This window comes from Crinia signifera, chromosome 4 (genome assembly GCF_055691185.1).
Source record: "Crinia signifera chromosome 4, ASM5569118v1, whole genome shotgun sequence".
Taxonomy (NCBI): domain Eukaryota; kingdom Metazoa; phylum Chordata; class Amphibia; order Anura; family Myobatrachidae; genus Crinia; species Crinia signifera.
In genome coordinates, this window is record NC_139220.1 from 38,256,954 (window position 1) to 38,272,433 (window position 15,480).

General features: G+C 45.2%; 1 protein-coding gene across 1 annotated transcript in view; it reads left to right on the plus strand.

Moving 5' to 3' along the window:
* The window catches only part of CWF19L1 (CWF19 like cell cycle control factor 1), a 31,142-nt gene extending 16,201 nt beyond the window's left edge, over window positions 1-14,941 (plus strand). Inside the window, exons 9-15 of the mRNA XM_083181593.1 lie at window positions 3,116-3,265; window positions 5,769-5,877; window positions 6,400-6,479; window positions 9,388-9,597; window positions 10,282-10,401; window positions 11,040-11,137; window positions 12,970-14,941. Of these exons, the coding sequence (XP_083037719.1) occupies window positions 3,116-3,265; window positions 5,769-5,877; window positions 6,400-6,479; window positions 9,388-9,597; window positions 10,282-10,401; window positions 11,040-11,137; window positions 12,970-13,114 (912 nt within the window). The 3' untranslated portion in view covers window positions 13,115-14,941. The remainder of the gene's footprint in view (window positions 1-3,115; window positions 3,266-5,768; window positions 5,878-6,399; window positions 6,480-9,387; window positions 9,598-10,281; window positions 10,402-11,039; window positions 11,138-12,969) is intronic.
* Window positions 14,942-15,480: the final 539 nt, after the last annotated feature.

Sequence of the window (15,480 nt, forward strand, 5' to 3'; positions counted from 1 at the left end):
GCTCGACAATTTTCTTTAAATTCTAGGAGCTAGGATGAAGATGTAGGAGCCAGACAAACTAGAAATTATTGACCATACGCACCAAAAATGTACACATGCCATAATGCATGTTGTACAAGAACGCGGGTGGGAGAGTTGCATTGTGAAAAGAGATGCTGACCAGATTCCAATGCTCTAATTGCAGGGGCTGGACACACACACACACACACACACACACACACACACACACACACACACACACACACACACACACACACACACACACACACACACACACACACACACACACACACACACACACACGAAAGATGAGGCTGGAAAAATCCACACACACACGAAAGATGAGGCTGGAAAAATCCACACACACACACACTAGAAAGATGAGGCTGGAAAAATCCCCACACACACACACACACACACACACTCTAGAAAGATGAGGCTGGAAAAATCAAACCTTTAATTTTTCCCAAGTAGTAGGACAATGTTTTGCCCCTTTAATTGCGCGCACACTTTTTTCCCTCACACAAACTCCTATACAAACCGTTATTACACACACACTAAATGTATACCACGTCTCTGATACAGCTATTTCTTTGTCTTAACACCCCCCTCCCCCACCCACCACACAAGGCATTTACCTGGTTCCCAAAAAAGGTAGGAGAAGGTGGATGCTGGACAGGAGGGAGGAAGTCGGGAGATAGGGGCTATCTGGTAAAGAGCCCAGCTCATTGGTGGCTGGTGTCAGGTGGAGGGGCCCCAATAATCCTGGACTTCTGCAGCAGCAGCTATAGATTAGGCTCCTATGCTATCCTACTGCTCCAGCCCCGTTGTACATGTGGGCGATGCGAAGGGATCAGAGCAGCTGGCAACATACTTTTGGCCACAGGCTTTGCATAAGTACAGCGAGCCGCTGACCCCCTTTGCTAGCCCACCCCTGTCAGTCTGTCGCTGCCTGCTACATTTTAGCCACGCACCCCATCTGCCCGCCCTGTGTCGTGGGGTCTGGATCTCCAAAATGCTGCGGGGGGGGGGTGACACTACGGTGTGGCTGCGTGGCCTCATTAGGCAGGAGTCAGGGCTCAGAGCTGAGATACACTGCCGCTGCATGACCAGGTCGCCAGGGAGGAAATTCTGGTCGCTGTGGCGACCTGGCGCCCGTGGTTTGTCGAGCCCTGCACTAATATATTCTCCCTCTATGCCGACATGAATGGCAAAGTAAGGACAAGCCATTTAAAAAAAAAACTCATTTCATCCATATCATGTGCCTTCCTTTTTAATGTCAGCCTTTTGACCCTCTCAACCTATTGCATGTCGATCTTTTGGGGTAGACCTATTAACTGTCTGTGTAGACACTGTAGATCTAGCAGCTGGAACCAGCAAACAGCCGCTCACCGCGCTGGTGGTCCCCGTCCTTCTGGTGGTGTACAGCGCAGCTGCACAGAGGCGCTTTGTGCTAGTGATTCATGTTTAGCTGTTTAGGATCTAGTGTTGCTTGGTATACATTATACACATTAGGGCAGGCATGTCCAAACTGGCCCTCCAGCTGTTGTGAAACTACAGGTCCCATCATGCCTTGCCACAGTTTTCCTATTAGGGGATGTTAAACTATTGCAAGGCATGCTGGGATGTGTAGTTTCACAACAGCTGCAGGGCCATAGTTTGGACATCCATTAGGGGTTAATCCGTTTAACGCAAGTAACTGCTCTTATAGGATTTGTAATCCTGTCCTAATGCATTACGGACTTCCTACTTGTAATTGTGTATGTGCCGTTGTTTATGATCTGTGTGTGTCTCTCCTCCTTTAGCTTTCTCATATATGCCTATTCTAAATTGAGATCGCACTTGGATTGCTACAGCCCTCCGAACAGTTAACCCTTCCTATACCTGGGAGGAATTACAACTAAGGGAAGGGACCATTCAAAACCTATGTAAATATAACCTGGATTACCTCAAAGTTTAGTAGGTGACTTATGCCCATTTTGCACCTAAAAGCCGGGTAGCACCCAGGGGTTTGTACCTCCAACTCGGATGCGACCTGTCTTTTGACCCCTTTCACACGGCATCCCCAGGCGGCATAATGCTGGGTGGGTGATTTAATCGGAGGCAGGGCCTGAGCCGCTGCTGGGAGATGACATCATCTCTCTGCACCGGCTTTTCCATTGCATTGAATGGGTCCCTAACCGTTTACGTTGCAACGCGATCTTCAATAAACATGTATTCGACCCTGGACATTTGCCGGATTGAAATCCTGGTTTACACTGCCTGCAAACCTGGGTTTTCGCGCGCTCCCATGCAAAAACCTGGGTTGTTAGTGCTGGTGTAAAAGGGGTATAAGTCTGTGCACCAATAGAGTGTAATGAAACAGTCCAGAGGACTATGTAAATCCTAGGAATTTGGTTTTAATATAAAATATATTTATGTATGTGACAATATGTTGGTCCTTTTGATAATTAATGGGGATATTCAATCTCCCACAGCCATCTCCCGACTGGGGGGAGATGGCTGCGGGGCCCTATTCAATGCTGTCTTCCTCGACAGCATTAAACAGGGGATCTCACAGAACGAGCCCGACCTCACAAGCAGGGAATTGACTAGCTCCCGGCTGCAGCTTGCTGATTCCCGGCCACGCCCCCCTTCTCGTCCCGCAACAGGCGGGTCATTGAATCCCGCCTGCGATTTCTCGGTTGAGCAGACCGAGAATGGAAAAGGGTCACTGCTGTTGTCCCAGCTCGACAGCTGTTGTCCCAACATTATATACCCCCTAAGTCGTGTTCTACTAGAATCATTGGCTTGTGTTAGGTGCCTCACACGTGTCTGCAAATTTATGTACCACTTGCTTTGATTACTATGGGCAGTTTTATATTGTATGTATTGCCGGCTGACCTGAAAAGTTGTTAACCAAACAAATTTTTGTGATTTGCAATATAATAAGAACACCGATCTACCCGGCTGTAGAATAAACTAAGCTTACTGGATGTTACTTTTAATTGTCAATTTGATCTAGATTGCTGAATAACTTCTAATTGATTTCTGCAGTGTTAGTCAAGTGTTCTGCTCATACATAACTCTGCCTAGAACTGAAACCATTAGGACCCCCATTGCTTTACCTTTGCAGTACATCTATGCATTCACCATCGTCCCATTAAGCTGCATGGAGTCGGCAGAGCTCGTGAAACAACCACTAGATGTCACCGAGTACCCATACAGGAAGTCTGGGAAGGATACAAAGAAGAGTCAGGTTACTAAAGCCACGGAGGAGGAGGAGGTAATGAGATGTCATGTAATATGGTTCTAGATGATATATGCGTATTCGCTTGTGAGGTTCTGTACAGTGGTGCTACAACACTGCAACACCCTAGTTCATCCCTCTATTATTTATTATTATTCGTGTTTATAAAGCTTTTTCCCTTGGCAAAAAAAAGCTCAGGGTTTAATTGTGAGGGATAAATGCAAAGTTATAACTTCCTAGGGACTGGTGTCTTCATTATTTTTCATGTGTCCATACAGGGATACCGTACGTCCAGCATATCCCTGCAACGGAATCCGACCCCTTAGTGTCACAGGCTTTATACAGTGGCTACTTACACTGAGTGTAGGTGAGTAGGGCAGTTTAATTAAAGCTATATACAGTGGCTACTTACAGCTTTATACAGTGGCTACTTACACTAAGTGTAGGTGAGTAGGGCAGATTAATTAAAGCTGCACCTGCCCCCACCCCCCCCCCCCCACCCCCATACCCTACTGTGACTTCTCCCCTGAAATTCCGGGCGGCAAAATCGCACGCGTTAGGTCACATTTGCCCGTTTTGCATGTGATATATCGAATGCGATGCCATTCCCCGCTGTCCGAGTCATACATGCAAGCAGGTCCGAACTCCGATCCGATGCGCACGGGAACCCGATTTGATTTTTTTTTGTTTTGGGCTTGATCTGTCGGAATTAGGTGAAAAAGTGGCCAAATTGAAGAATTGAATGGCATTATTATTATTATCACCATCAGTTTCTTATATAGCGCAAACATATTCTGCAGTTCTTTACAGAGAGAATATTTGAACATTCACATCAGTCCCTGCGCCCCAGTGGAGCTTACAATCTATATTCCCTACCACATGTACACGCACACAGACATTCAAGGGTTAATTTTGTGGGAGGAAACCAGAGTACCCGGAGTAATCCCACGCATGTACGGGGAGAATATACAAACTCCGCTCCAGCAACTGTATTAAATATTAAGGTTTAAGCAGGTGATTTCCTTCCTGCATATGTTCTAGTGAGTGTAAAACCAGCATAATGAGCCTTCATTTATGAATGAATTAACCTTTCTAAATGTATCGTGACATAACATTTTTTTGTTTTAACCATTGCTGCTAAATAGTATGTAGCGAGCGGGTTCATGGTTGCACTACGGTTTCTCTGTTCTAGACTATCATATGCAGACCATGTGCCCCTTCTCTCCATAGGTGTTGGAATAGAGAACACCAGCCACTTTGTATTTTTCTGTGTGGGATCTCTTCCATCTGTGCCCTTCAGCTCATGCCTGTACATTGCTGAGGAAGCAGAGAGTATTGGGGTTGTTTATGGGCTGGAAATAACCATAACTTGGTCTACATTCCATATTAGTGGGGCCCTCGCTTTTCTATACGCAGGACATCTGGAGCAATGATTCCGCCCTTCCAGCGGTGTCTAACTGCCAAGCTGAGTAAAGTCTGCCCTGTAACATTAACAATGGCTGTAGTTGCTGTAACTACAGATAAGCAATGGATCCTGTCCGATACCAGGAAACTCTTTTTTTCTTTTTTTTATATGTGGCAGATGCCAGCTAAGCAGCCATAAGGGGGGTATTTAATCCCTGCCGTTATTTCCGACCGGGGAAATAGCAGCGGGCGCCTCTTCAATGCTTTCTTCCCGACAGAACGGGGCCAACTTTAAAAGCTGTCGGGCCCGTTTTGACGATAATGGACGTGAATTGTCTCATTCATAGGCGAATCTCGACAATCCACGGCCGTTTATGCGGACACGCCCCCTTTTCGGCGATCGCCAATTGGGACATTGAATCCCTCCTGGCCATATGCAGTCGAGCAAAATTAAAACGGGCCACAGCTGTCGGGACAGATCAATAGTCGTGACCCGGGATTGAATACCCCCCCCCCCCCCCCCCATAGTGCCCAAAAGGGGGGAGGTCAGTGGCAGCCCTTCTTATTGGGCCTACAAACAGGGTGATTTCAGGGCATTTTTTTTTTTTTTTAGAGAGAGACTTACCCTACATCTCTCCATGTGTAGGGGCCAAAGCGATAGTGGTGCGTGGCCCTGGCGTGTTGCTATCTCCCATGATAAAGATCCTGCATGCAGGATAAATCTAGTGAGATCGACAGTCAGGGCCAGTGTTCTCGACGGTGAACGCTGGCACTGACAGATCCCTCCCCACACATCGCTATGTATCGTGTGTCTGGAACTACAAGTCCCAGCATGCCCTGCCACCGTTTTAGCAATCCATTATATAAAATCTGTGGCAGGGCATGCTGGGACGTGTAGTTCCACAACAGCTGGAGGGCCATGAGTTTGCCACCACTGAACCAGATGCTCTTCTCAGCTTGAGCAGAGTGCAGCCTGCTTTGTGTTCAGATTTCTAGATGGTGCTAGCATTTAAATGTCTTAGTAAGCATCTGTCTTGTTGGGGAAAGTCCCCAGAACCGGTTTTCCTGTGTAGGTCCACATCTTGATTCCTGTAAATGCTGATAAATTACAGTCGTTGTTAAACTCTCCCACCAGGAAGAGCCAGCGCAGCAGTTCTTTTTCGACTTGAAGCAGCCTGGAAAAAAACGTCAGTCGGACGGGAGGGGCGGCCCGCGGGCACAAGGAAAACAGCCAAGGAAACACCGTGAGTGACTGAGCTTTTCCTTGTATGTTTTCCCTTCTGTGTTTGTCTATTAAAGGGCTTGTATCCAGGAGCCTCATGAAAGCGTTTATAGCAGGCTGCCTGCAAAGCAAATGGTGGAAGTGAATTTCTGCTGCTGAAAAGCGTGACCTCAGAATGGTCATTTTTAAATACAGGGCAGTATGGATGGTGTAATGGTTAGCGTTACTGCCTCACTACACGGAGGCCATGGGTTCTATTCCCACCATGGCGCTAACTGTGGAGAGTTTGTATGTTCTTCCCATGCATGCGCGGGTTTACGTTGGGTATTCCAGCCCCCCCCCCAAGTTCTTCAGTTCTAATAATTTCCTGAAAAGTTAAAGTATGCCGGTCACCTGTTGGGAAACAGCAGACATTTTTTTTCTGAACCAATATCTGTCCCAAGGAAACTGCGACATGACTGAGGCATCAACGTACGTGGGGGAGAGATACGCTGGTGATCATGTGTTTTATTAACCAGTGTTTTTGTTTTTTCTTTTCAAATAGCCCAGCCAACTGGACCTTGCTGGTTCTGTCTTGCGAGCCCTGAAGTGGAGAAGCACCTAGTAGTCAGCATTGGGGAAGATGTAAGTATTCTAGTTACTTGGCATTATGTTAAGCGCTACTAACCTTATACAATACGACCTACAGATGGAGCCCCTCTCATTCATTGCCGGCGCTCGCCAGAATGTCCCCGCTGGCGGAGAGGGACTCCATTAGACTGGGACGTGCAAGCGTCTCACACGCACGTCCCAGTCAGTCGGTCGGTGGGATCCTGCCCATCTCTGCTTCAGGGAGACAGGCAGGGTTCGGGGAGGCGGCGGACGGCAGCAGGGAGCTCTGTCGGAACAGGGCCGTGCAAGTATCTCGTGCGCCTGCGCCCTCTTCCGACGGCTGGCGGGGGGCTGGCAATTTTTTGCTAACCTAAAAATGCAGCCACAGAAATATTGACAGATTCCTGGTCACTGTTAATTGCCTGAAGAAGGTAATGCTGTAAGAAGATTGAAGTGGATATAACTGTAAGCTGCAAGTAGAGAGCTAGATCCAATGATGCTTTGGGATGATTGGAATCTTATGTTGGGATCACCCTGTTCGGCCATTTCCTCTGCAACATTCCAACTATGTATGAAGATGGTATGAAGCCGTGATTAGAGAGTGATAAAGTGCCAAGTACTCTATCACCGGCCAATCAGCTCCTGACTGTCCCTTTTTAAACCTAGCCTATAACTTAACAGTCAGGAGCTGATTGGCCAGTGATAAAGTACCAGGCACTTTATCACTTCTCCTTCCTTATCACTGCTTCATACATCTACTCCAATGGCACACATTCTTTATAGAGGTTACTTTACACCTTTTAGACTAAGCTTGGAAAGGGCACTGCCACTTGTTGCCCCAAGAGTGGAGTCTTTGGGGCAGACCCCAGGCATCTTTTATGGAAATAACGAACTATGGGGCAGATGTATTAAGCCTTAACAAGAGATAAATGCAAGGGTGATGAGGAGAGATAAATGTCCAGCCAATCAGCTCCTTGCTGACTTTTTTTCAAACCGAGGCTGTAACATGGCAGTTAGCAGGTGATTGGCTGGACGTTTATCTCTCCTTATCATCCTTGCACTTATCTCTTGTTAACGCTTAATACATCTGCCCCTATATCTTGATTGATCATCTGTTACTGATGATTTAATTAGTACTGGTCCTTCCTTGTAACACCCAGGAGCTTTCATATATGGGCAAGGTTTCAGGTTAGAGATGATTTTTCAATGGTTTAGAAACTCTGACAATGGTACGGAGACCCATCCCCGCTTGCAGGCCGGACTACTACAGATTTGCAGATTTTGTAAGCAGCTCAGTAGGGCTGTGAACAGACTCGGTGAGTACTGAGAGGCCATAGGTATGGTTAATGACTGTACTAGCACCCACTAATAGGATTGTTCCCTTACTGCTACCATTCACATTTATGTAAATAATTGACCAATTAACCAAATCATCTGGAATGGTTTGGCCTAGTTAACACCTAAACAAGGCCAAACCATTGGCACGGTGGTACATTTATAGCAGGAAACTCCATCCCAAATATGACCTAAATGGCAAATTGCCTTCTACGGACCGAATCAGGAGCGACTTTGCTTTAGCAGGTCTTCATAGGTGCCTCTGCCCAAGTCTGACATCCATAGCGTTAGCGGTTTGTTCATCTATGTCACAGTTCTTCTATGTCCCTTGTGTCAGTTTGTCTCTTCTTGACCATAAAATAGTGCAATAGTGAGAATTTGTGTATTTTTGTTGTATTATGTTTGGTTAGTTTTAGTGAACGGTTTTGAAAACACAACACGCAATTGAAAAATAAATGTATTCGTGTCTTGATCTTGTGTTTATGAAACTTCTAAACACAGAATCAAGACTAGACAATGATATGAGACCGTATATAAACACTGATAAGTGTTTATACTCTGAAGTCCATTTATAGACATACACAGAATGCATCGAATATTCCAAAAGTTATTGAAAGTACTAACTGCGGCAGTGCATAACAATACGGGTAAAGGTGCACTAGAGGGAACAGGTCCTGTTATCCTGCACGGGTAAAGGTGAGCTAGAGGGAACAGGTCCTGTTATCCTGCATGGGTAAAGGTGAGCTATAGGGAACGGGTCCTGCTATCCTGCATGGGTAAATGTGCGCTAGAGGGAACGGCTCCTGCTATCCTGCATGGGTAAATGTGCGCTAGAGGGAACGGCTCCTGTTATCCTGCACGGGTAAATGTGCGCTAGAGGGAACGGCTCCTGTTATCCTGCATGGGTAAAGGTGAGCTATAGGGACTGGGTCCTGCTATCCTGCATGGGTAAATGTGCGCTAGAGGGAATGGCTCCTGTTATCCTGCACGGGTAAAGGTGAGCTATAGGGAACGGGTCCTGCTATCCTGCATGGGTAAATGTGCGCTAGAGGGAACGGCTCCTGTTATCCTGCATGGGTAAAGGTGAGCTATAGGGAACGGCTCCTGTTATCCTGCATGGGTAAATGTGCGCTAGAGGGAACGGCTCCTGTTATCCTGCATGGGTAAAGGTGAGCTATAGGGAACGGCTCCTGTTATCCTGCATGGGTAAAGGTGAGCTATAGGGAACGGCTCCTGTTATCCTGCATGGGTAAATGTGCGCTAGAGGGAACGGCTCCTGTTATCCTGCAAGGGTAAATGTGCGCTAGAGGGTACAGCGCCTGTTATCCTGCATGGGTAATGGTGCGCTAGAGGGAACGGCTCCTGTTATCCTGCATGGGTAAATTTGAGCTAGAGGGAACGGCTCCTGTTATCCTGCATGGGTAAATGTGCGCTAGAGGGAACGGCTCCTGTTATCCTGCATGGGTAAATGTGCGCTAGAGGGAACGGCTCCTGTTATCCTGCATGGGTAAAGGTGTGCTAGAGGGAACGGCTCCTATTAGACTGCACAGGAAAATGTGAGCTAGAGGGAACAGATTTCATAACACTTTTTTTTAATTTATTTTAGTGCTACGTGGCTCTTGCAAAAGGCGGCCTGACTTCAGACCACGTCCTTATTCTGCCTATCGGGCACTACCAGGCCATGGTGGACCTCTCGTCTGAGGTAGTTGAAGAATGTGAGAAATACAAAGCATCCCTAAAGAAGTTTTACAAGGCACGGGGGAAGAGATATGTGATGTTTGAGAGGAATTACAGGAGCCAGCATCTGCAGTTACAGGTAATAGGAGTAGAGGGACTGTTCGGCCTTCTTATTACTTTCTCCCTTTATAACATTTGGTATTTCCCCGACACGAGGCAGACATGTTATCAGTCCAGTTGCTGCCTACATACAGTGGACAAAGTACGTTCTTGCGGCTGGAGACTTAACTTCTGCCACACGACGGGTTGTCTAAATCTTCCTTTAAACTGATTACAGCAAGACCATGTAAGTCCTAAAACTGTGGCATTATCGCTGATGGTTCACCTGTCTATATTGCAGGTCAGCCTGATCGTGCCACACAGAGAATAAGAGCCATTAGCCTTCGAGGGGATCAGTTAAAGTTTATTGATCCCTGTGGCGGTTCTCCGCTCTCACAGTCATTACATATCATTAGTTTAAGTCTGTACAAGGCAGGTTATCCTGTCCCATGATGACTCTTCTGTTCTGAGGGATGAACATGTCCCAGTGATGACTTTACTCTCCATCTAGTGGCCACCGGTTCCCTCAGAGAGGTAGTAGCGCTAGGTGAAATGTTTGAGGTCCTGAGGACCAAGTGTGAGAACCACTGGTGTAGACTCTCCGCTCACAGAATACCTAGTGAATATTTCAGGCCTCATGAAGAATATTTGATTTCAGACTACTTTTTAGTTCTTTTATCATAAATTAACCATGTATGTCCTTGGTTTATGTTCCTACATCCAGGTGGTTCCTCTGCCGTTAGATTGCTGCACAACAGAAGACATTAAGGAATCCTTTATTATCCAAGCGCAGGAGCAGAATATAGAGCTGCTCGAGATCCCACAGCACACGGACATCAAACAAGTATGTTACTGTACCCGCCAGCACTTGTAATGGTAGCTTTATTTATTTATTTTTTTTCTGCTGCAACTTTATTTGAAGTGGATACCTCACAAACAGACAGAGCCTTTCTGTGTGCTGGCCTCGTTATTCCTGAACGTACAGCTTATCCATCACCATAAGCCATGGATGGGAGATACCTTTGGTCCTCCAGCTGTTAATAAACTACACATCCCAGCACGCCCTGCTACAGTTTTGCTATATTTGACCATGCTAAAACTTGTTGCAGGGCATGCTGGGGTGTGTAGTTGAACAGCTGGAGGGCTGAAGGTTCACCATCCCTGCAATAAATGAATGAACTTTCAGAGGCGTGGAAGATGCGGTATCATGGTTCGCTGATGTCCGTGGTTCACAGTGAACGGTTACGCCGAATATGGATTCAGCTTCCGTAATGGCAGCTACCACTGTGTTAGATGGTAGGGGCACAACTGGTAGATGTGAACATCTGAATCACACTTGCTGAGATGTATTTTGACTTACCTTGACCAAATACTGTAAACCAGATCGGCTGTGGAACTCAAACCTTCAGCAGCAGGGTAAATGTGAACATGTTTACTGAGGATAACAAAACTTTGTCCTATAATAATCTTTCTTTTGTTCAGATCGTACAACCTGGGACACCATATTTTTATGTTGAATTAGATACTGGGGAAAAACTTTTCCACAGGATTAAGAAGAACTTCCCATTGCAGTTTGGAAGGTAGGTTTTTTTGATCTTGACGAATGTACTAGTTATTCATTACCTTCACGCTCATGGGAAAATAAGCCTGGAAAAGCTGCCTGTTCTGGCTACTAACGTGACTGAGGGGTTTGGCCTTGATGACCTTAAGGGGTTGTGAGTGAAGTAAAAAAAGAACAAATGATGGTGCAATTAAATGAGCACAAATACATTCATTGTTTTCGCATGCAGTATTAATACTGGCTGATTTTTGCATGAAGCTCACAAATGCTGGCTATAATAAAAAAAATTCTACACTGCAATTTTAGATTTGCACTTTCACACACAATTCTATCTGCATGTTTGCATCTGCCCCAGGGGCAGTCACTTGCTGTTACTTGCATATTTTGTTTTACTCCCTACCACTGAGTTTGCCACCAAACTTGGATATTTCCAATCCTGTGGAAGAATTCACAGCAGGGATCTCCAGCTGCTGCAGGATGCGGCCAAGTCAGCATGGACAGAACCTCTAAGGAGAGTTTTCCATACCCTGTACAAGCCATGCCTTGCAGAATTTATGATGGCCATACACTAGACCAGGGATTCTCAAACTCTGTGACTGACGCATATTAAAAGATCCACAGGTGGAACTAATTATTTCACTTGATTCTGTGAGGAGACAGTCAAAACATGCACTGCGTGGGGTCCTGAGGAACAACTTTGAGAACCTGTGCACTAGACCAACTTTAATTCAAGTGGTTGGTTGGACTGAAAATCTGGTACTGGATCAAAATCTGCAATTTGCTCACAAACACCGGAAAATGGACATTCAGTCAAATTGTTTAAATCAAACCGATTCAACTACATTTGTCTGAGCAGCAATTATTGTTCGTTTCCAGATTTTTGGGAGCAACCTACTGAATGAACAAATACAGGGTGATTCAAAAGTCGCAGTACACCCTTTTGTTTCCAAAACTGTGCAGGAAATGGAAAAACTGAATACTTCTGTCAGGTGTGGATGAGGTGGGCTATCTTTTTAGGGTATGTACCGAACAAACCTTACTGGAGTATTCAGCTTTCCCATTTCCTGCAGTTTTTGAAACACAAGGGTGTACTGTGACATTTGAATCACCCTGTACATTTGCTCCCATCCAGTACCAGGTTTTTATTTATCCAACCAACTAGTTGGATGAAATTTGGTCTAGTGCAGTGATGGTAAACCTTGACACTCCAGCTGTTGTTGAACTACAAATCCCAGCATCCCCAGCTACAGTTTTACTATTTGGCCATGCCCCAGTAAGAGCCTCACTTGGATATGCTGGGCTTCTCCATGCTCTCGCTTTCCAGTGGGCCACATTTTGTCACTTAAACCTGGCTGGGTGCGACACCCCACTAAAAAAAAAAGCGACATAATAAAGTGTCCCATGGCGTATAGCTGATTTATCAAGTATTTCTTAGCCTTTCGCAGTGCAGGGGTGAGTTTTAATGTCGCCCGAGTTCGGCGGCAGTGCGAGATGTCCTGAACTTGGGCGACATTAAATCTTGTCCCCAAATTTTTTATATTTTTTTGCAATATTATTTATTCAAAAATGGTCTACATTGAATGTTGAATGATGTTAATGTTCTTCTTTTACATTGGCTCACCATTGGATCTGCTACTAGCGCTAGGGCTGTTCAGCCTGACTAGACGTTGGGTCTGAAAGGGATACAAATATAAATTCTGTAATGTGGTTTGCAGTGTTTGTGTCTTTTATGTATCGTTTTTTTCATGACTGGAGGGGTAATGTGCTAATTATTGTGTAATAGATCTTCTACACTGAAACCGCAATCCTCATGTCTGCTTCGAGTGTCTCATGCTTTCTCATATTGTTTAGGGAGGTGCTGGCGAGTGAAGCTCTCTTGAACATACCAACCAGAGCCGATTGGAAAGCCTGTAAATTGAGCCACGGGGAGGAGGAGGATCAGGCCAAGTCTTTCCGAAGAGAATTTGAACCATTCGACTTCTCATTACAAGACTGAGTTGCTGTGGTTTCTGTACATGTGACCTGGTCTATTTTTTTCCCTCTTCCATTTTAGTGCTGTCTTGGTAGCTATATTGGAAGTAGATTGAGGATTTTGCCTGGAATGTCTAGAAATGTTTTTTTATATTTTCCCTAAGCGGAAAATACAGGCCGTAGAGTTAAAATTTATAGGCACAATAACAGCGGCACAGTCTTTTCACAAACCATGTGATATAAATGGTTTCCATTTAGGGATAAAAAGACTGTTCAGGCACAATCCTGGGTCTGGTTATAAGCACATAATTAGGTTCTGGATTATATATTTAAAGTGGAATTAAACACACCAAATATAATAGAGGTAAGATTTCTTTACCTTTATTTGATAGTCCGGAGGAGAAGTTCTTCAATACATGATGCCATATTTCTATGAAATACCTTACGCCAAGGAATTTGGATTAAGTTCAACAGTTTATCGGTAATATAATGATATTTTATGTGTTTTTTTTTGTTTTGTTTGTGTTTTAAAAAAAAAACCTTTTTCCTGTTTTAAATGAGAGAGCGAGAGAACCATTTTAGTATAGTTCTTTGGTTTTGTTCTGCATATTACATTGCCACATGCGCCAGTCCTCATACAGTTGTATAAATTATACCAGTCTCTATGCTGGATATCTTCCATTTGTAATTTTTTTTTACAGTTGCGTATGCTTCTTACCCCTGACTTCTCTTCTATGGGGGCACGTCATGTAAACTGGTTCACAGGAAGACTTTGCGAGTCTGCTGCATTTTGTGGCGATCCCCGCCGTTGTAATATCCACACTCGCCGTTTCCACCTCGGCAAAGGGACCCAGCGAGATGGAAACGGTGAGTGAAGGGGAGGTAGTTGGATAATTGACGGAGAGCTATATGCACTTCTCGCCATCAGGGGCGATACCCCAATACCCCTCTATGCCATCACCCAAGGCAGCCACGTGGTATGCTGTCTGTTCATTATACATGTTGGAAAAACAAATCCGGTTTTTGATTGTAGCATCTCTCGTCCTGTGCACCAGTTTTGTTTTTATTCAGTTTCTCTCACTTCATTTGATGGCTAAAAAATAGGAAGAGACAATGTATAAGGTGTGCCTAAAATGAAAAATTTGTGGTAGCGGCGTGGTCTCTAATCGCAGGTGGTTAATGTGTTTGCCGTGATGTTGAAACATTTTTTCCCAGTGGCGCATGTGTGGTGGACGGCTTCACCTCAGTTTCTTCATGCTCCAAAGATGTTTTGCGTAATCGGATGCATGACTGATTCCTCCAGAGCAGCGCAAAGAGCTGTTATCCAATTTCTTCGCTCGGAAGGCGAGCATGCTACAGAAATTTATTGCAGGATGCAGGCGGTGTGCGGAGAACAGAGTCTCGCATGGTGCACCATATTCTGGTGGTGTCAGCATTATGAGGCGGGGCACAAAAGCATCAAGGACTTGCCACGGCCCGGGCAGGCGCATGTTGTCACCAACCCTGCCATGATTTCGGCTGTGGAGGATCTCAATCTCAAATGGTGCACCAAGGGGGACACTGCTATCTGTACACCACTTTCATCCTGCGATAAACTCTCTGATCTGGAGGAATCCATCTTGCATCCGACCGTGCAAAGCAACTCTCCAGGAATGGAGAAACAGGTGAAGCCGTTCTTTACATGTGCGCAACTGGGAAAAACGCCAACACATTATCCCACTGCGATCAGATGCTATGGCAATAGTCACCTTTTCATTTGGGCACACCTTATAATAAAACTTTGGACATTTTAGATTCATAGCTTAAACAATGTAAATGTGTGTAAATATAATAAATGTCTCTTTATACTCTTGCGGTTCCATGTGGTTGCACAATTTTGTCATCTGAGGGGAATTTCTCTTGTCCTAAATTCAGCGCTGGGTTGTGGTTTTTGGCATTGTGTCTACATCTGTTCTGCAGGAGGAGTTTTATGGTCTTCCTTCATCCTACAACAAATTTCAGTGATGACAGGACTGTAGGCCGAAAATAATCGGGGGAAATTCTGATTGAGCAATCTGGCCATTTTGGTTAAATTTGACCAACTGCAGTTGCAAAGGAGAGGAGGCCATTTTGTGCTGTTCAACTCTTCACATATTTATTTTCTGTCCTCACCGTATTGGGGATGGATAACTGTCGACATTGTTATTGTTGTCTATTTGACTACAGTCCTGTCATGGTGCAGTCTGTCAGACTAGACAGTCGAACCACTTACTAGACTTCTGTGTACTACAGTGTTAATGTATATTATGGTTAATCTCACAAATTAAGAGAACAGGGCAGAGACAAGAGGTGGTTTGAGAATGGGAGAATTTGGTTTTAGGCCACATTTAAACCCTCGGAGGCTGGTTGAGT